Raw genomic sequence first — 17,565 nt, 5'->3', positions numbered from 1 at the left:
ATCTTCCATTTGGCAGCTAAAAGAGATCCTGCTGCAATGGTGGAGCTCTCCTTTTGTCTCTGTTAGCTTGAACAGCTTTGTCTCTTTCAGTTTTGTTGAAGTATTTAAACCCTTGGTACCAAACATTTAACAGTCCATATTGTTACACCCATCTGTGCACTTCAGACCACTTAGCATGTCTTTAGGTTCGTATTTTATGTTTAAGCTCCAGATTTGCATTTGGACAGCTGAACCAGTAAAAGGCTGAATGTCAGTTACGAGCCATTTGTATGAATTTTTTTTATTTAGCTAACCAAGCCTGCTCTAAAATAAATTCTGTAGCAATTTAATGGTATTGAATGAACTACCTAACTGAAAATGCATGGGTTAAGGAAGTACTGTCAACCTGTAGTTTACGTACCTGTTAATTAGTAACATAGTTAATACAATCTCTCTAAATCAAACATCGTGAATTTGGACTTGGACATAAAAATTCCCAGATCAGTAGCCTTCTGGTGACTTATTCTGGAGGAGTCGGAAGGCATTATCTGTAACAGGTTTTGTACCTTTTTTATGAGATTCTGCTGGTGGCACTAATGTACTGGTTCTACTGCTCACAAATCACATCTTAATTTTTACTCATTGTGCAAGTATCAGTGTCAGAATGTATTCCAACTTCACCAATGAAAAGCAAAATCTGATACACTGAACATTTCTTGTCACATACTTTTTGTTTGGAACTTTTTAAAGGCTGCTGAATTTAAAATGTCTGTTGGTATTTTTAGCCTTTGTACAAAGGAGCATTTGATTCTACTAAGCATACCTACTAAACACTTTCCAGATGCTTTTCAGTAAGTCAGCATCTGATAAATGTTTCCTCTTAAAAACTTTTTTACTGTACTGGAAGTCAATTCCTATTTATTATTTCCACCACTAAATAACTTTTACTGTCACACCATGCAGCGCCAGAACTCAAGCAGTTCTTCTCCTAAAACCATGCCAAAGGTGAGATCTCTATCTTAAGTGCAAAATAAAATTTTGCTAGCTTTACATCAGTATTAGTATTGATTTTTCTACCCACTTCAACATATGCAGGACTAGAGAGCAAGACTTGTAGGAAATTGCGATGGATGAATGTGAAATAGGCGGCTATTTCCTACACTATACAGTGCTTCTCAGCAAAGTAATAAAACCCAAGTAATCCATGAAAAGATTATGAATGTGTTGGTAACAGTTTCACTTGATAATGTCTGAATACAGTAACTCCAACTTAATCCAAATACAGCTGTAGTATAAGAGCTAGAAAATCTGAGTTCCTGCATTTTTACTTGTAGCAAAGAGATGTTTATATTCCTTCTTTTCTTAATTGATTTTAGCTCTTCTTAGAAGGCCACTGAACTAATACCAGTAGCAAAATTTGGCTCAAATTATGATTCAGCATTTTAGTTACAATCTAGTGTATGCTGTCAGGTATTTACAATTTACACATAAAATATATATCATTAGTGGGGATGATCATTTTCTGTATTTGCTTAGGAAGTTCAAAGTTTATATTTAAAATGGATTCTGCAGAAACTGGCACATGTGCAGGGCGTAATGTTCAGAGGTTTTTGCAAAGAGCAATAAAGACTTCTAGGTACAAATAAAACATCTTCACTTAAACTTTTAGGGCAATACGGAGCTCTGAGCAGTCATCCTAGAGGATTTAGCCAAAAGAGATTGAGTTTATAGTACAAGGGAACAATACCAATAACTACAATTCAAACTTTAATGCAGTGGCATAAATGCTAAATCTGCGTATGGTGAACTTGGGAAGTTCCCTTGAGTAAACATGTTTCATTCCTACAATGCAGACAAAGTGATGAGACAGCAAGGCATTTTTGTTATTTAAAAGAGGTTTAACTTTTTCCTTCTGTAATACCCTGCCGAACCTCAAATCTCTACATTTAGGATGAAGATCAGCCCTTGATGCTTTGACAGAAACAGGTATTTTCTACTTTTTTTTTCCTAGTTTTGTTTCCCTAAACCTATGCATTTATTAAGTGTTAAAATTTATAGATTTGGTGCTTTTTTTCTCATGTGTTTAATTTGAAAATAAGCTTAAAAGTGAACAGGCTCTGGGCCTGCATTTTAAAACTGCTGTCAAATGTGCAGTGTTGAAAATGAGGGGGGAAAAATCCAGTGAGACATACATTGCAAAATCAGATACGTCAACAGGGAAAAAAAAGGTAAAGACAGCATTGCAATATAGTCCATGTCTATAAAGCCTCCCTTGTTTAAGATCCCACTGCAATTCAGGAGCAAGGTCTCTGCAGTGGGAGTCCTGAGACAAGCAGCCAGCTGCCACGGAGGCTGCACAGGAAAGGACCAGAAGTGTGTCAGGTGTGGATGTCAGCTGTCTGTGTAGATGAACAGAATATCTTCATCAGTGCCGTAACTCGTCCTGGCTTCCTCAAAGTTACTGATGCTGGTGCAGCATGTTCCTGTTAAGGAGGAACAAAATGTTAGTACAAGTTCAGAAGAATTTGCCTGTGAAAGGCTCTTACACTGGGTCTAGCAGCTTCTCTGAAGAAAAGTAACTAGTATACAGACTAGACCTATCAGTTTAGGTTACAGCTTTACTCAGGTAGATCTTTTCACCTCAAAGGCAGTGCTCACTGAAGTAATGCTGTAAATAGGTACTAAACTGGCCATCCTGTTATATTCCACTGTTCTGGGTTTGTGTGGCAAGGTTGGGGGGGGGGGGGGGGGGCATACGGATGGCTTCTGTGAGAAGCTGCGAGAAGCTTCCCCCATGGCTGATAAAGCCAGTGCCAGCTGGCTCCAAGACAGACTTGCCGCTGGCTAAGGCCAAGCCAGTCAGGGACAGTGGTAGCGCCTCTGTGAGAACGTATTTAAGAAGGGGAAGAAAAAAATGGGGAAATGTCAGTCGAGAGAGAGGAGTGAGACGATGTGAGAGAAACAACTCTGCAGACACCAAGGTCAGTGAAGAAGGAGGGGGGAGGAGGTGCCCGAAATGTCGAAGCAGAGAGCCTTCCCTTGCAGCTTGTGATGAAGACCATGGTGAGGCAGGTTGTCCCCCTGTGGTCCATGGTGCAGCAGATCCACCTGCAGCCCATGGAAGGGACCCCACACCAGAGCAGGGGGATGCCTGAAGGAGGCTGTGACCCCCTGGGGAGCCCGTGCTGGAGCAGGCTCCTGCCAGGACCTGTGGCCCCAGGGAGAGAGGAGCCCAGGGCGGAGCAGGTTTGCTGGCCGGGCTTGTGACCCCGTGGGGACCCACGCTGGAGCAGCCTGTTCCTGAAGGACGGCACCCTGTGGGAGGGACCCACGCTGGGGCAGTTTGTGAAGAGCTGCAGCCTGTGGGAAGGACTCCCGTTGGAGAAGTTTGTGGAGAACTGTCTCCTGTGAGAGGGACCTCACACTGGAGGAGGGGCAGAGTGCGAGGAGTCCTCCCCTGAGGAGGGAGGAGTGGCAGAGACAAGGTGTGATGAACTGACCATAACCCCCATTCCCCATCCCCAGCGCTGCTCAGGGGGAGGAGAGGGAGAGAAAGGGGAGTGAAGTTGAGCCCGGGAAGAAGGGAGGGGTGGGGGGAACATGTTTTAAGATCTAGTTTTAGTTATCATTATCCTTCTCTGATTTGATTGGTCATGAATTAAACTCCCTTTTCTCCCCAAGTTCGATCTGGTTTGTCTGTGACAGCAATTGCTGAGTGAGCTCTCCCTGTCCTATCTTGATGCTCGAGCCTTTCATCATATTTCCTCTCCCCTGTCCAGCGGAGGAGGGGGAGTGACTGGTTTTGGTGGGCACCTGGCATTTATCCAGGCCAAACCAAAACATCAGCACATAGCAACAGTTTGGCATCTCTCGCTGACCCATCTGAAAGCCACACAAGTTTGCTGGAATGCGTATTGCAATGCCTCACGTAAATCACAGCACAAAATGTAGCACTAATTTAACATGGCAAAACCCCTTCTGCCCAATTGGTTAGTGATGCTTGAAATACGTGCACGCTATCAGGGGCATCCAGCTGTGGCTCTGTATTACAGACACGTTAGTAATGCGGTGGCTGAAAATCCACCCAAAAGGAAGAGGCTACTCACGGTCAGCATAGGCAGGGTTGTTGTAGTAAATACTCCCTGAGGCTTTGTTGTAGCCACATAACACAATGAAATGGCCCTGGTAGTCAGGATTCCTGCAGAAGCACTTCTGTCCGATGGGGAGGAAGCAGCAGTATTTGACAGGACTTGAGCAAAGATCACACAATAGCAGGACTGCGTTCACTAGGACGATGGCTACGTGACCTTGGGACAGGTGGTTTTGGATGTCTTGAACAGTTACTGTGCTGCAGAAAAAAGAAAAAATCAGACATGCTGATTAATAAGTTTAGGAAAGAGACTGGTAGACAGTGAATTGTGTAACGATGGACAGTACTTATGCAGCTGGCATGGTTATTTTTATATCACAGGTACAGCTTTTTGTTGTTCAACCCTGCAGGCTTTGCTACAGACAAAGCCTGACAAAACCTGTGCCATTCAGGGCCTTTTGGTCTCACTGCTGCTACTGAAGTGCAGAGCAACCGCTCTGAATCCTGCAATAATAGAACAGTAATCTCAGAATGTATCAGATGCCCCAGAGAAGAGTACTGAAAGAGTTGGCAACTCATTTGGTAACTTGAGAACCTTCTGTTGTGCGAAAATTGTGTGTTGTGTTCTCTCCTTCTCTTAGAAAAGCTTATCTCTGAAGCACCAAATCTCTGTCAACTGAGTGGTTAAAGGTTGTATAATCACTGACCAACTTAAGATGTGCCCAAATTTGCCTCTGTTGCACAGGAATATGTTTCTCCCAGTTGCAATTTTGGACTACCCGATCCTCTTGAGGCTTTATTTCCATAGCACCTTCTACAGAGAATGAGTATTAACCAAACATAACCTATAATCTCGTCTGTGTAAAGCTGTCCTTCACTGAGGCAGATGGCATATTCCATATCCATTAGAAATTCATCCCTTAGATACCTTCCAGATGTCAGGGCTGTGTGCACTATCTGACTGAACTCATGTGCCTTTTAATTTTTTCCAGTGTTGATTCTCCTCTTTGATGGCCCAGCCTCAGTACTGCACAGGTAGATACACGCTCTCCCCCTGCCTCGAGTGAGGCCACAACCTTGAGACTGCTAAAGCAAGGTGGGCTGACTGTCCCTCCTGTCCTGTCACAGCTCTAGTTAAACAGATGGTGCCATACAGACTCCACGTATGTTAAAAATGACACTTGACGATTCTGCTAAATGAAAGCTGCATTGCAGCATTCACATGCTGTTGTGGCTGCCCTGTAGCCTCTTATTACTTCTAATCATTTACCCTACTTCGACAACAGAGATCCAAATTCAGCTTCGCTATAAACAGGGATGCAACTCAAGTTGAACATGGACACTTAGATATTTCCCATGTAGAGTATCGCTGTCAGTTGTAAAACAATTCTGCAGTTTTTCCCCTTTTCCTGGGTTTGCAGTTCTTTCATAGAGGTTCCTTATTTCACCCTCCCCTTGGTAAAAGCTTGTATGCTAGCTTTTTCTTTGCGTGTCTGTCTAGGAACAGAGAGCTATAATGTTTGCATAGCTCCGGCAACAATGGGTTGCGTGCCCACGTAGCACTCTTGTTAATCCTGATAATGGCTGATTAGAGTGCCGTAGGCACTCCCTACTGCGTGATTTTAATGGATAATCAAATTCAAAACATAAACAATAGCCAACTCTGCCAGTGTTTTCAGATCACTTATCCTGTTGTGACTATTTTTCCTCAAACTTCATTATTAACTCTTGATGTCCACTTTTTTTTTTCAGTAGAAAGACTGTAATTCACAAAAATGGCTCAGGGCTTGATTTCAGTGTCTTTTACCAGTTTAGCTTGGTGACTCCAAGAATGGCGCACACAGAATCTCCAAAGAGAAAGGAAAGAAGACAATAAGCTTACCACTTCTCCACCAGCACCTTGCAGGCTTTGGCTTGTGCAAAGAGCTGATTCACTCGATTCTCTTCTGTGTCAAAGTGCTTCCTATAAAATGACTGTGGAGATCACAGAAGTTATGAACCGGAACAATGTTTACCTTAGGTAATCCACCACCTACAGTCCCTGCTAGCAAGGGCCTACGTAAGTTGGAGATCTGGCTATGGGATAAGCGATTTCTCCCTCACTTCACTGGTAACAGGATAAGGAATTTTGCTCTAATTTGTAAGTTTAAATTCACTCCTGGACAGTTGTTGTCATTTCCATCCAGTGGCTATTCAGCTGCCTACATGAAAGAAGCCTGTCTGGTTCGTACTGGGCAGGAGCTGGCATTAGAAAAGCCATCGGCACTACAGGCCCTCACTGGCCCCCTTGCTGGCAGCCTTGAAGAGGCCAAGCTCTTGATGGGCATGGAGGCCAAGCTGCCGTCTCACCTCTAGAGGTGGTTCTTCCAGGTCAGGGCTGACGCACGGTGGTGGGGAAAGTGTGGAAGCTAGCACTGCTGCTGCCCAGGCTGTACCTGTTCTGGAGATAAATAGAGGGCTTCAGTCTCCAAGGCTGTCAGAGAGGCTGGAACCTTTCATGAGCACTACATGACAACTTTTTAAAAAAAGCATATTATGGAATCAAAGATGGAAAATATGCGGGATCGTATCTAGCCTCGCCTTTGGAACTAATTTGTGCCAGTTTGGCAACAGGCAAACCTTGTTTACAGGAAGTGTGGTTAATTATCAGTAACACAGCAGAGCTTTTATAGCATGACACGCAGGGCTTTTGAAACTGTCTGCTGTCTCCCAGTACGTAAGAATACTAACCTGGTTTTTGTAGCCCTTGTCCACTCCAAGCGTCTGGGTGCAAAATTTATGCTTAACACCAAAGTGCCGCATTAGGTAGGCCAGGTCAATAGTCCAGATACTCTTTGTTAACTGGAGTTCCTGGATGGCTTTCTGAAATTCATCATTGTCCAAATGATTCAGGTACCTATGGTATTAGGAAAGGCAGGGGAAGGGAAGCACAGATCTGAGGAGAAGGAAAATGTGTGCTGTAGCCCAAGCCTCCACATCACAGGACGTAAAAACTGAAACAATGGGCTTGGCTAAGAAATAACCAAAAAAAACCCCAACCCACAAAGGAACCACAAATTGAAGGGAAGGGAAGGGAGCAGGGAATATTTAACTGGATTTATTGATGACTTTTTCTAATTAGAAATGTATGAGTACCTTGACTGTTTCATAGTGCTAGAAGTGTACAGGTGCTGTACAGTAGGCAAGCTATACTGAGCAAGTACAGAACTCTGTCCTGAAGGGCTTGTAGTCTAAATGTACAAGCATATTAGAGCAAACACAGAAAGAAGTGTCAAGACTAAAACTTGCTTCACGCAATAGATGGATTGCAAAAGGAGGAACTGTAAAGGAAGTTGGTAAATATTCAAAGGAAGCTTGTCTTAGGTACTGATGGCACAAAAGGCAATAATGGGGAGATGAAGTCAGGAGGAAGCTTGGGACAGGCTGCAAAGGGGTGGGGAAGGACAGGGACAGAGAGTTCTGGAAGCCAGAAAACAAATGGAAGTGAATGGGGGGGGGGGGGAAGGACTGGAATTGAGGATGCAGGGCAAGCAAGGTCAGATCAGCAGGGTGAGAAGATTAATCTTGGAAGCTGATTTTTGGGCAGACTGGAGTGGCAAAGAGGTAAAGGGAATAAAGAGGCAGAGGTTACAGTAGTCAAGATGGGAAATTACCAGCACACGGACTAACGTCTTGGCAGAAGGAATGGAGAGAAATGAAAATCTTCTGCTTCATATCTACTAAGTGGACATCTAAATAGGTATTTCTCCTGCACCTAAGCTCATGTTCCTCTGTGGAAGGAAAGAGGAGTTCAGCAGGACAGCTACTAGTTCAAAAAAAGAAAAACCAAAACAACCCCAAAGGGTAATACAGTGCATTGTTTTGAAGTTGAGACTACTCCTGGACAAACAAGAGTCATCCCACCGGTCAGGGGCCCAGCAGGACAGAGGCAGTACATCCTGATGAACGGGGATGCACCTGCCCGCCAGTCGAAAACCCAGAAAGCAACTGGGTGAACTGCTGTGCCAAGTATCAGTTCTGAATTGCAACAACAGGAAAGGGGGATAACTTTTTATCAGCTTATGCATGCCAACCTGCAAAGTTCTTAGAACCGATGAGATATTTTGCATCTGTCAAAACAGTCAATTATTCAAAAGGGTCTTAAGTTCATCTTAGTAGATGTGTTCCCATGCTCGTGCTGGAGAGCTGCGCCAGGCCCAAGCAGCAGTCATTCTCCACAGGTACCTGAGAATATGTCATCTCCTAAGACCAAGTTAAACTCACAGCTGCTTCACCACACCTCCCTGGCCATTGCTTCCCGCTACCCCTCTCCCACGGGACGGGATTTGCCACCCGTTCAACCCAAGCCAGGCACTTACTGCAGCACCATCCTGGAGCAGGCCAGCCCACAGTCCCAGTGGTACAGCTGCTGAATGACCGGCACTTTCAGCTGGATGCAGTCAGCTGCAGTGAAAACAGCCCAGCGTGAGTAAAACAAAAAATATGTCATTCCATACAGGAATGTTTTTTCCATACCTCAGCATTAAAAGTCAGCTTGTCCTCAGCACTATAGCGGCGGAAAGTTAGGAACATTTTTCTTCTTTCTTACGGGAATGTAGGCTTGGTATTTCTGTACAGTTAAGCATTTGGTTTAATCTCACGCTGCTTTATTGTTCCATACCTGGATCCCTCTGCTGTATGGTCCACCCACTTTGGAAGTTTTATTTTACTCTTTGTGGTGGGGTGCCATACCTGCCAGCCCCTAACTATGAAGCTGTATCCCCTCCTAAGCAGTAGTAGGTAAGGCACAGGTATTCATCCCTTCTCTTGTGTCTCCACGTATTTCTGTGCCACAAGAGGTGTTAAACCAAACTGGGAGAAAATGGACACAACAAAGATCTCTAGGTGCTGAGCTCTTACAAGCCTCACAGATTCAAGACTTTTCTGTGGATGTCTTTTTCCTCAGAGACTGTAATTTATGTGAGTAATTTTAGGTTAACAAAGCTCACAAATAGCACTAGTTGCCCTTTTACATGAAGTCACCTCAATAACTCCACAAAGGGAGGAGAAAGAAGAGTCTACCAAGAACTCCCAGAATAAAACTAACTCTATCCCTCTGCCTCAGTGTTTATTTTTATAGGGTTGGTTTCACTTTCCTTATCACTCCAAGGACTTGCAGAGTTGTGCCTGTTATTGCTACTCCAACACCAACCACAGCAAGTTAATCACAAAGGGCTCTTCTCAGTAACTGTCCCTTTGACCCAGTAAAGACCTTTGAAAAGTTTTGGCAACACACGGTCAACTGCACTTTAACATGGGAATAAAAATGCATTTGTCATCATGTGGACTGGTCTCGCTTTGATGTAATTGTGTTTACAAAAGTTTTTAGATAACATTGTTTGTAGTCTTATACTATTTTTAACCAAGTTATAGCCTGCTGTAGGGACAAGCCGATACAGATATTCTGGACTCTTTCCAGACACTTTGCCAGAGGTGTGCCACCGTTCAATCATGACTTTGAAGACTGGTATAGCCACTGGTATATTCAATCTTTTTAATTAATCTAGATTAAGGTGCTCCTAAGTATCCTAAAGCAGAAATGAAAACCCAGTTCCCAGATTCTCCTCAAACCAGGATCCAAAAGCATTTTGCCATCCTTTTTTCTTACCGTGTTACGATTCTGCCCCCTTTTTAACACCCAGCGCCCCTGTCCCCTCCCAAGATTAATTCAGGCAGTACGTGTTTGCCACGGGAAGCCTTCTGAGGGTCACAACTTTCTCTCTCCTGGCCGCTCAGCTGCCAGCCATCCCGACGCGCCCAGACTGCTCCCGCCACGGCTGTCAGCTGCCCCCACACCGAGCCAGCGAACGGTGACACCGGGACCCCTCGCAGGGAGGGAGGGAGGGAGCAGGCCGGCCCACCCTGCGGTGGCGGCTGGCGAAACCCGCGGCCCCGCAGGGCGGAGGGGGCCGCGGGGGCCTCCCACGGCGTCGACGGGAGCCGCCCGCTGCCTGCCCGGCCCGAGCCCCTCCCGCCAGAACCGGCCCCCCGAGGAGGGCTCCGCCGCCCGACGGAGCCGGCCGGGCCGGGCGCACTGACCTGGCGGCGGCTCCCCGGCCTCCCGGGGGCTCTTCATGGCGGCGGCGGGGCCTGCCGCCCGCTCACTGCCGGCCCCGCCGAGCCGGCCCGGGCGGCGGCGCGGCCCAGGGGCCCGGCACGCCTCGGCGCGGCGCTAGCTCCTCCCGGCCCCGGGGGCGGGGGCTGCGGGGGGCCGGGCCCCGGGGCGTCTCCCCCGCGCCGTCGCCGCGGAGTGGGCGGCGGTCGGGCGCGTGGCTGGGCGGGAGCATGACACGGCGGGCGGGGGCCGGGGGACCTGAGGCAGGCGGGGAAGCGCGGGGCACGCCGGCGGCCAGCCCTGCCCCGGGGGCGGGGCACGGCCGGCGGGACAGCGCTGCGGCGGAACCGTGCTGCCGGGGCGGGGCGGGGCGGGAAGGGGCCGTGCTCCCGCCGCCGCCTTCCGGTTCCGGCGCGCGGTGCACGACGGGAAGGCGGAGGCGGCCATTAGCGGGTGAGCGCGGGCCTGGCGGAGGCGGCCGGGCGGTGAGTGGCGGTGGAGCTGGCCCCGACCCCGAGCGGGGTTCCCGGCTGTCCCGGGAGCCGCAGGGCCCTCCTTGTTCTTCGGGCGCTGCGGGGGGAGCGTCCGAGCCGCGCCGCCTGGGGCCGGGGGCGGGGGGACGAAGCCACAGCGGGGCGGCCGCAGGCCTCGGGGGCTCTGCTGGGCCGCTCCCTCGGGGTGAGCCCCTCCTCCGGGCCGGAGCTAGAACCGGGGGCTCCCAGGTGCGGGAGGGTTCGCGGCGCGTAGGCTGGACCGGGCTCGGCTGCCTGGCGGCGGGGCCTGCGGCGCGGTCTGTGAGCGTGGCTGCGGGCGGGCTGGCCGTGCCGTTACGGGCTGCGCCTGCCTGAGGTGCACCGGCCCGTGAGGGTTCCCCGTTACCTGGTGTTCGCGACTGCGTTTCCTAGGTGAGGAGAGACCTGGAAAAGACCGACTTTTGCTGATATTTCACGTCTCTTCCTCCCGTGGGCGTCTTTCTAGAGGAGTTTTATTAATGCGTTGTCAAAGCATATGGTGTGTTTGGGCAAGAGAAAAAAATCAGCCCTGTTACACTGGGGACGATCATGGATTGTGTAGGCAAAACCTAGGCTACAGCTTCTACAACTTTCTTTGTAATTATGTCTCTTCTTTTTTTTCCCCTCTTGTCTCAGGTGTAGAGCCACAGCGCTGTGACCATGTCGATTGGAGTGCCAATTAAAGTCCTGCATGAGGCTGAAGGCCATATTGTGACATGCGAGACCAATACAGGAGAAGTTTATCGAGGCAAACTTATCGAAGCTGAAGACAACATGAATTGTCAGGTATACCTGCTTCAGGAGGGTGGAGGGATGGAGGGAAGGCTCTCTGATCTGTGCCTGGAAAGGCTGATAGCTACCTTGTTGGCAGGCTGATGAAAATACCGTTGCCTTTAATCCTAGGATAGAGAAAGCTGCACTGCTGCGTTTCCTTACCGTAGTGAAATGGATTCAGGATTACCGAGCACTCCAGAGAGGCCAGAGCTTATTCTTTCTGGTTTTAGAGTTGGATTGGGCATTCCTGTCACTAATGTTAGGGTTCTTAACATTTCTGCTGGAGTTCTTCATTTAAAGCCTCCGAGCATGAGAATAAATTACACATGATTTTAGATATTCCCAAGAGGGCTTAATTTTGATTGGCTTTAGGCAAATCATTGTTGAAATCAAAATGCTTCCATATTAGTTCTAGCATAGCTTTATTAAAACTGATTTAATATGAGAAAACAAAACTAACAAAGCTAATAAAAGTGATTTGCAAACTGGGGAGAAAGGGAAAGTCCTGGGCCAGCTGGAATAGTAGCAGGCAGGCTTAGGAGTATGTTTAAGTGCCTTGTGTCACAACTCCAGCTGAGAGCAGTATGCTTGGAAAGCCTTTGGCTTTGGTACTTGAGTGCTGGCTGTTTATTCTGCAGGCGCGAGAAACGGGAATGCAGAACTGTGTTAGGGGCCACTGTGAGCCCTGACGGATCTTTACTTTCCAGATGTCCAACATAACGGTGACATACAGAGATGGACGAGTGGCACAGCTCGAACAGGTGTACATCAGAGGCAGCAAGATACGGTTCCTCATTTTACCAGATATGTTGAAGAACGCTCCTATGCTAAAGAGCATGAAGAATAAAAACCAGGGTTCTGGAGCCGGGCGAGGAAAAGCAGCTATTCTCAAAGCTCAAGGTATGTTTATGTTTATGGTCCCCCCACCCCGTTTTCCTGTAGAAGGACTGGAAAACTTTAAACCTTGTCACTGAGGAAATGTGAGAAACTGGAAGATCACTGGTCCGTACATCGGTTTGCTGTATATGTCATCTTATGGTGGGAGTCAAGACTCAAACTGCCCAATTACCTGAATGTGTAAATACTGATGCTACAGTAATTTAGAGATAGTGAGTAGTCTTGTTAAACAGACGCTTTATATAACAGAAGATGAAGTTTTTTCTGGTGATTGCGGCCGCTAGCTGTTTGGAATACTTAGGGAAGGATCCAGGTGTTCTTGTTAAGCTTTTGTAGAAAAACAAATTCAGATGTTAAGATGGTACTTAAGCTATGGGGAAGCTGTAATTACCAGCCATTGTGTAGTTCACTCTTATTGGTACCTTTCTCAGGGGAACACTCTAGTTGTAACAAGATTGAGTAATAACCATGGGCTGCAGAGTCTGTGGTTAACCTTAGCAAATGCAGTAAGGTTATCTGCTGAAATGTACTGAGTTCTGTTGCAAAACCTTGGGGAGACCGTGGGGTTTTAAATCTCTTGGGCTACAAATTTGTGTGTCAAATTAGAGGGAGCACAAAGTATGTGAATGTTCCACTGCATCGGTTCTAAGTGACAAGACTGTAACAGTTCTGGTTCCTCTCACAGGAAACTTGTTCTTGTTACATCCCTTGCTGAACATCACAGGATAGCCTCACTTCCTTGCTTCTAAGCAGGAGACTGAGTGTTACTTATGTTTTGGTTTTTGGTTATTGAGGCAGTGATGTCAAATTCATGTCATCCCTGGTATTTTTTTTTCTTCAGTGGCTGCAAGAGGACGAGGCCGTGGTATGGGCCGTGGCAACATCTTCCAGAAGCGAAGATAATCTTGGTCTTGACCAACATGTTTGTTTGTTTTTTTTTTATTGGGGGGGGTATTAACTTGACTATGTGTGCATTGGTATCAGTTTTGTTTAATAAATGTTTCTGACAAATGCTCATCTGCTCTTGTATGACAAGACTCCACTTGGATAAATACTTTGTAGGTTGATTTCAAACTTATAATTGCTTTGTCTGGAAAACAGTGGAATTGATATCTAGATTTGACCACTTTGTGTGATGCATTGAGTCTTAAAGATCATCATGTTTCCTTCTTATTTAGTCCTGTTGTCATTTCATTCTTCAAAGAATTAGAAGGTATTTTTGATGAAGAATTTTTAAATAGTATGCTTTGAAGTCGTATTAGCAGCTGCATTTATGGAGCATACAGCCAAACAGAGGCAGCTTCCCAAGAAGCAAAGCAGTATGTCCTTCTGCTTTATATGGATCTACAATAGAGTTCCATCTTCAGAGCTGTACATCAAGCTTGTGTTCCTGCATTTCTTATTTTTCTCCGTGGTTACAGGGAGAATTTTTCTTTAGGAACACACAACTTTAATAGCCTGAGTCTATATTTGCAGTGAAAAATTCTGTTCTAACTCTCTAGCAGTTCACTTGTTTGTGGTCTGCCAAGTTTCAGCATCTGTGCAAGGACAGGAACGACTCTCACACACATCGATGCAATGCACAGTTGATTTCCTTTATTATTCCGCTTGCGTGGTTATATACATTTTTCATATCTGCACACGCGATCACGCTTATTCAGATAGGCTACAGACATAAATCACGTGCTGTTCACGCACCCCACATTCCCTTATGATTGGTAACTATGCACTAGCGCTAATAGCAACAGACCGCCTGCACGTCCTTGAACACATCTTGTTTTCGCTAACCCACATCATGTGCACTATCAGAACTTTCTCAATGTTTATTCTTAGCTGTATTTTCCAGCAGCCTGTTCAGTTACGCTGTTTTGCTTAAGCGGCCTGGTCGTGCTAACTCTCAAGCTACATCAACCCCAACAGTGGTCTTTCCCCCCCCCCCCCCCCCCCTCTGCCTGGGAAGAGAGTACAATATAAAATTAGGCATTTTCAAGGATAAATTTGAAATGTTTCGTAAATTTGAAAAGTAGTGCAGGTGTATGGTGAAAGCTGTATCAATGGTTATCCATTAAATACATCTACATACAAACGCTCATGTTTTGAACAAAGCTTAGGATCAGCTTCAGCTTTTGGTCTTAACATCTGCACATAGCCATACAGATCATCAGCTGAGCTGTAGGAAGCCAAATGTAGTTGTAACTGTATTTTTGCAAAAAGTATAGTGTGGCTGACTTACGGACTGAGAGTAACTTCTGTACTTGATCACATACTTGCATACAATCAATCACTAGTCTGTACCTGTATGAAATACCTAGTCCTGCTTTTCTGCTCTGATGCTGTGAAGACTCTCCCTTGTGTGCAGACATGAAAGTTGAACTAATGTATTGATTTGTTGAATTGTCTGTAAATAAAGCTGTATTTGGTCTGGCATCACTATAAAAACCCTGCTACATGTTCTTCTGGGTAGTTAGAAACCTCCTTAAAATGTGTTTTAAGATGTGTTTGAGTTTGAAAAAAAGAACATGTTTGTGTCATCTTACGCCTAGACGGAGGAACCTGTCCAGAAGACAAGATGGTTTTCACAAAGCCCTGCTTAAAAACATGGTATGTGAGTTATGTTCATGTAGCGGTAATGCTTTGCTGAAGACAGTATTTCCAACTTAAAATGAACAGTCTGGGGCTTTAGTAATTGTATTAAACACTTCCTTGTGCAAACGTGTCATTCTTTACACTGACAGTCAGAATTGTGACTGATCAGCTGATTGGGCCACGTCCCTCTGAGAGTATTTGTGTAATATGCAGGCAAGTGAAACTGCACTGGTCTGTATGCAGGCTGCCACCTTTCTAATGGCCAGTAGTAATGGCTGTTTGTACTGTTCGGAACTCTTTTAACAATCAGCTTGGTTCTAGCTCTTCGTGTGGGAGAGAAGACATCTTTTCACAGAATTTCCTCCCCATTTCGCCATTCAGAAAGGCTTCTGAATTTCCCAGGACTGTTTTGAGAAAGATCATCTTAAAATCAGCGTGAAGCTGAAGTCCATTTTGAGTCTATACTAGATGCCCACTGAGACCTTTTATTAACATGCAAAGGAGAAAAGAATTCTATCCTGTTGCTGTACTGTGAGCTTCATGGTAAGAATTGAACTGTCTGGTTATAGCAGTCACTTGCCAACACCTGGGCCCTCTGGAAGTAGGTTGGTAAGTAAGAGTAGATGTTTCTGTTGCCACCTGCTGGCTTTGCTTGTTGCTGTATGGTGGCATACGAGATGTCCACTTCCCTAGTAGGTAGCAGCATGTCTGCTTGAAATAGGTGTCTTCTATTTGTGGTCTATTAACTGGTTTTTACTGCTTTTAATACATGAGGTTTGTGATTGTTGGAATTTTTGTACAGTGGAGTTACACTATCATCAACAGGCAGGACACGAATGGCATGATAGATGATTACTTGCTGTATAACTTGAGGCAAGTATCTGCTGCAAGATTTTACAGGATGCTTCTTCAGAGATAGAGCTGCCTCCTCTTTCTGAAGCAAACACCTAACAGAAACCTTTTTTTGCTGGGACTGTCTGGTACTTCTCAGCCCTGAAAGCTCTGTTTCCATTTTCTGTAAAGCCTCCAAAAAAGTATTAGTATGTGGAAACGGAAGTAAGCCACAGATGAGTGACTTGACTTAAAAGTATTTTTTGGAAGAGACTCAACATTTTGGCAAGGCTGCAAATCTGGCCCATTGGCGTTGCATCTCGCCGTTTCCTTGTGACTGTTAAGTAGCACGTAGCCTTTTCTGAAGGTTAGACGCTAGCTTCTTTTGCAGAGGGCAGGGAGAAATGCCACCACGTTTTGACCGCAGACAGCTACTGGAATGGCAAAGGTTTTGAAACACCAAGGGGAACCCGAAAGTGTGTAACAGTTAAATGCTATTTAAGCAAATTAAAGCTGCCTGGCAGTAAAAGGTTTGTTGGGGATTGTTTCCACTAATGATGACTGGCTTACCTTTTCTGCTGTTTTAAAGTTCCTTCTTCCTGTAAAATGCTGAGCTTCTGTTCTCTCCACTGAGATCTCCTCTCTTACTGAAACGGCTGATGTGGCATTCACAGAATCACAGAATGGTGGGAGTTGGAAGGGACCTCTGTGGGTCATCTAGTCCAACCCCCTGCCGAAGCAGGGTCACCCAGAGCAGGCTGCACAGGACCTTGCCCAGGCGGGTCTTGAATATCTCCAGAGAAGGAGACTCCAAAGCCTCCCTGGGCAGCCTGTTCCAGGGCTCCGTCACCCTCAGAGTGAAGAAGTTCTTCCTCATGTTCAGATGGAACTTCCTCTGCTTCAGTTTGTGCCCGTTGCCCCTTGTCCTGTCGCTGGGCACCACTGGAAAGAGTCTGGCCCCATCCTCCTGACACCCACCCTGCAGATATTTGTAAGCATATATTAGGTCCCCTTGCAGCCTTCTCTTCTTCAGGCTGAACAAGCCCAGCTCCCTCAGCCTCTCCTCGTAGGAGAGATGCTCCAGTCCCCTTACCATCCTTGTAGCCCTCCGCTGGACTCTCTCCAGTAGCTCCTCATCTCTCTTGAAGTGGGGACCCCGGAACTGGACAGAGCACTCCAGATGGGGCCTCACCAGGGCAGTGTAGAGGGGAAGGAGAACCTCCCTCGTCCTGCTGGCCACACTCCTCCTAATGCATCCCAGGATCCCATTGGCCTTCTTTGGCAGCCAGGGCAAACTGCTGGCTCATGGTCAACCTGTCGTCCACCAGGACACCCAGGTCCCTCTCCACAGAGCTGCAGCACTGAGGGCAGGGGGACAAGCATGAATTTCAGAAAGAAATAAGAGCCCTCCCCAGCAGGTTTGACTGCTAGAAAAAACTCTGCTGTACATCTGCTTCAAGAATTTTCTACCCCTTCTGATGTTTTTCACCCTCTGTATTTGTGACTGTCCACTGAGTACACAGCAATGAAACTTCTTTGTTTCCAAACAGTGTTGCCTTAGCTTTGAAGCTTTATTTAAAACATGTAACATCTCTAATCCATGTCAGCTTTGAAGAAGGTATTGGATTTTCAATAAACAAAAAGCTTTCCACTATGAATTCAGGTGGAGTCTGAGTCTAGGATCCTCTTCAGAAAGATACTGTGAATTAGTGTGGAAAAGTTTGACGTTTCACCTTGGTGTGAATTTAAGCCCCAGCCAAGACAAACACATCGCTTAGCAATTTCTGACTAGTTTAACTGAT

The 17,565-nt window shown here is 46.3% G+C and overlaps 2 protein-coding genes across 3 annotated transcripts; one reads left to right on the top strand and one right to left on the bottom strand.

Annotated features, from left to right (window-relative positions):
• Positions 1–1,485: 1,485 nt before the first annotated feature.
• GUCD1 (guanylyl cyclase domain containing 1) lies at positions 1,486–10,245 on the bottom strand. The gene is made up of 6 exons (XM_075434683.1): positions 10,148–10,245; positions 8,428–8,512; positions 6,800–6,965; positions 5,952–6,043; positions 4,086–4,327; positions 1,486–2,462 (listed from the first exon to the last, which is right to left on the bottom strand). The coding sequence occupies exons 1-6, from the start codon at positions 10,182–10,184 to the stop codon at positions 2,371–2,373; spliced, it is 714 nt and encodes a 237-aa protein (XP_075290798.1). The 5' UTR covers positions 10,185–10,245; the 3' UTR covers positions 1,486–2,370.
• A 268-nt stretch (positions 10,246–10,513) lies between these two features.
• Positions 10,514–14,785, top strand: SNRPD3 (small nuclear ribonucleoprotein D3 polypeptide). 2 transcript variants are annotated; one of them, XM_075434925.1, is made up of 4 exons: positions 10,514–10,616; positions 11,312–11,461; positions 12,157–12,349; positions 13,188–14,785. In XM_075434925.1, exons 2-4 carry the CDS (start codon positions 11,336–11,338, stop codon positions 13,247–13,249), a joined length of 381 nt encoding a protein of 126 aa, XP_075291040.1. In that variant the 5' UTR covers positions 10,514–10,616; positions 11,312–11,335; the 3' UTR covers positions 13,250–14,785. The 2 variants fall into 2 exon arrangements, with proteins under 2 accessions (XP_075291040.1, XP_075291041.1); XM_075434926.1 differs by having other exon boundaries at positions 10,567–10,648.
• The last annotated feature ends 2,780 nt before the right edge of the window (positions 14,786–17,565 follow it).

This window comes from Opisthocomus hoazin, chromosome 13 (genome assembly GCF_030867145.1).
Source record: "Opisthocomus hoazin isolate bOpiHoa1 chromosome 13, bOpiHoa1.hap1, whole genome shotgun sequence".
Classification (NCBI taxonomy): domain Eukaryota; kingdom Metazoa; phylum Chordata; class Aves; order Opisthocomiformes; family Opisthocomidae; genus Opisthocomus; species Opisthocomus hoazin.
This window is presented reverse-complemented; position numbering and strand designations above follow the sequence as displayed.

Coding starts and splice junctions, on each gene's coding strand:
- GUCD1 (XM_075434683.1), bottom strand. CDS start 10,184: ATGAAGAGCCCCCGGGAGGCCGGGGAGCCGCCGCCAG. Junction 6,966..8,427: donor TGCTCCAGGATGGTGCTGCA/GTAAGTGCCTGG, acceptor CTAATACCATAG/GTACCTGAATCATTTGGACA. Junction 2,463..4,085: donor CAACCCTGCCTATGCTGACC/GTGAGTAGCCTC, acceptor CCTCCTTAACAG/GAACATGCTGCACCAGCATC.
- SNRPD3 (XM_075434925.1), top strand. CDS start 11,336: ATGTCGATTGGAGTGCCAATTAAAGTCCTGCATGAGGCTGAAGGCCAT. Junction 11,462..12,156: donor AAGACAACATGAATTGTCAG/GTATACCTGCTT, acceptor TTTACTTTCCAG/ATGTCCAACATAACGGTGAC. Junction 12,350..13,187: donor AGCTATTCTCAAAGCTCAAG/GTATGTTTATGT, acceptor TTTTTTCTTCAG/TGGCTGCAAGAGGACGAGGC.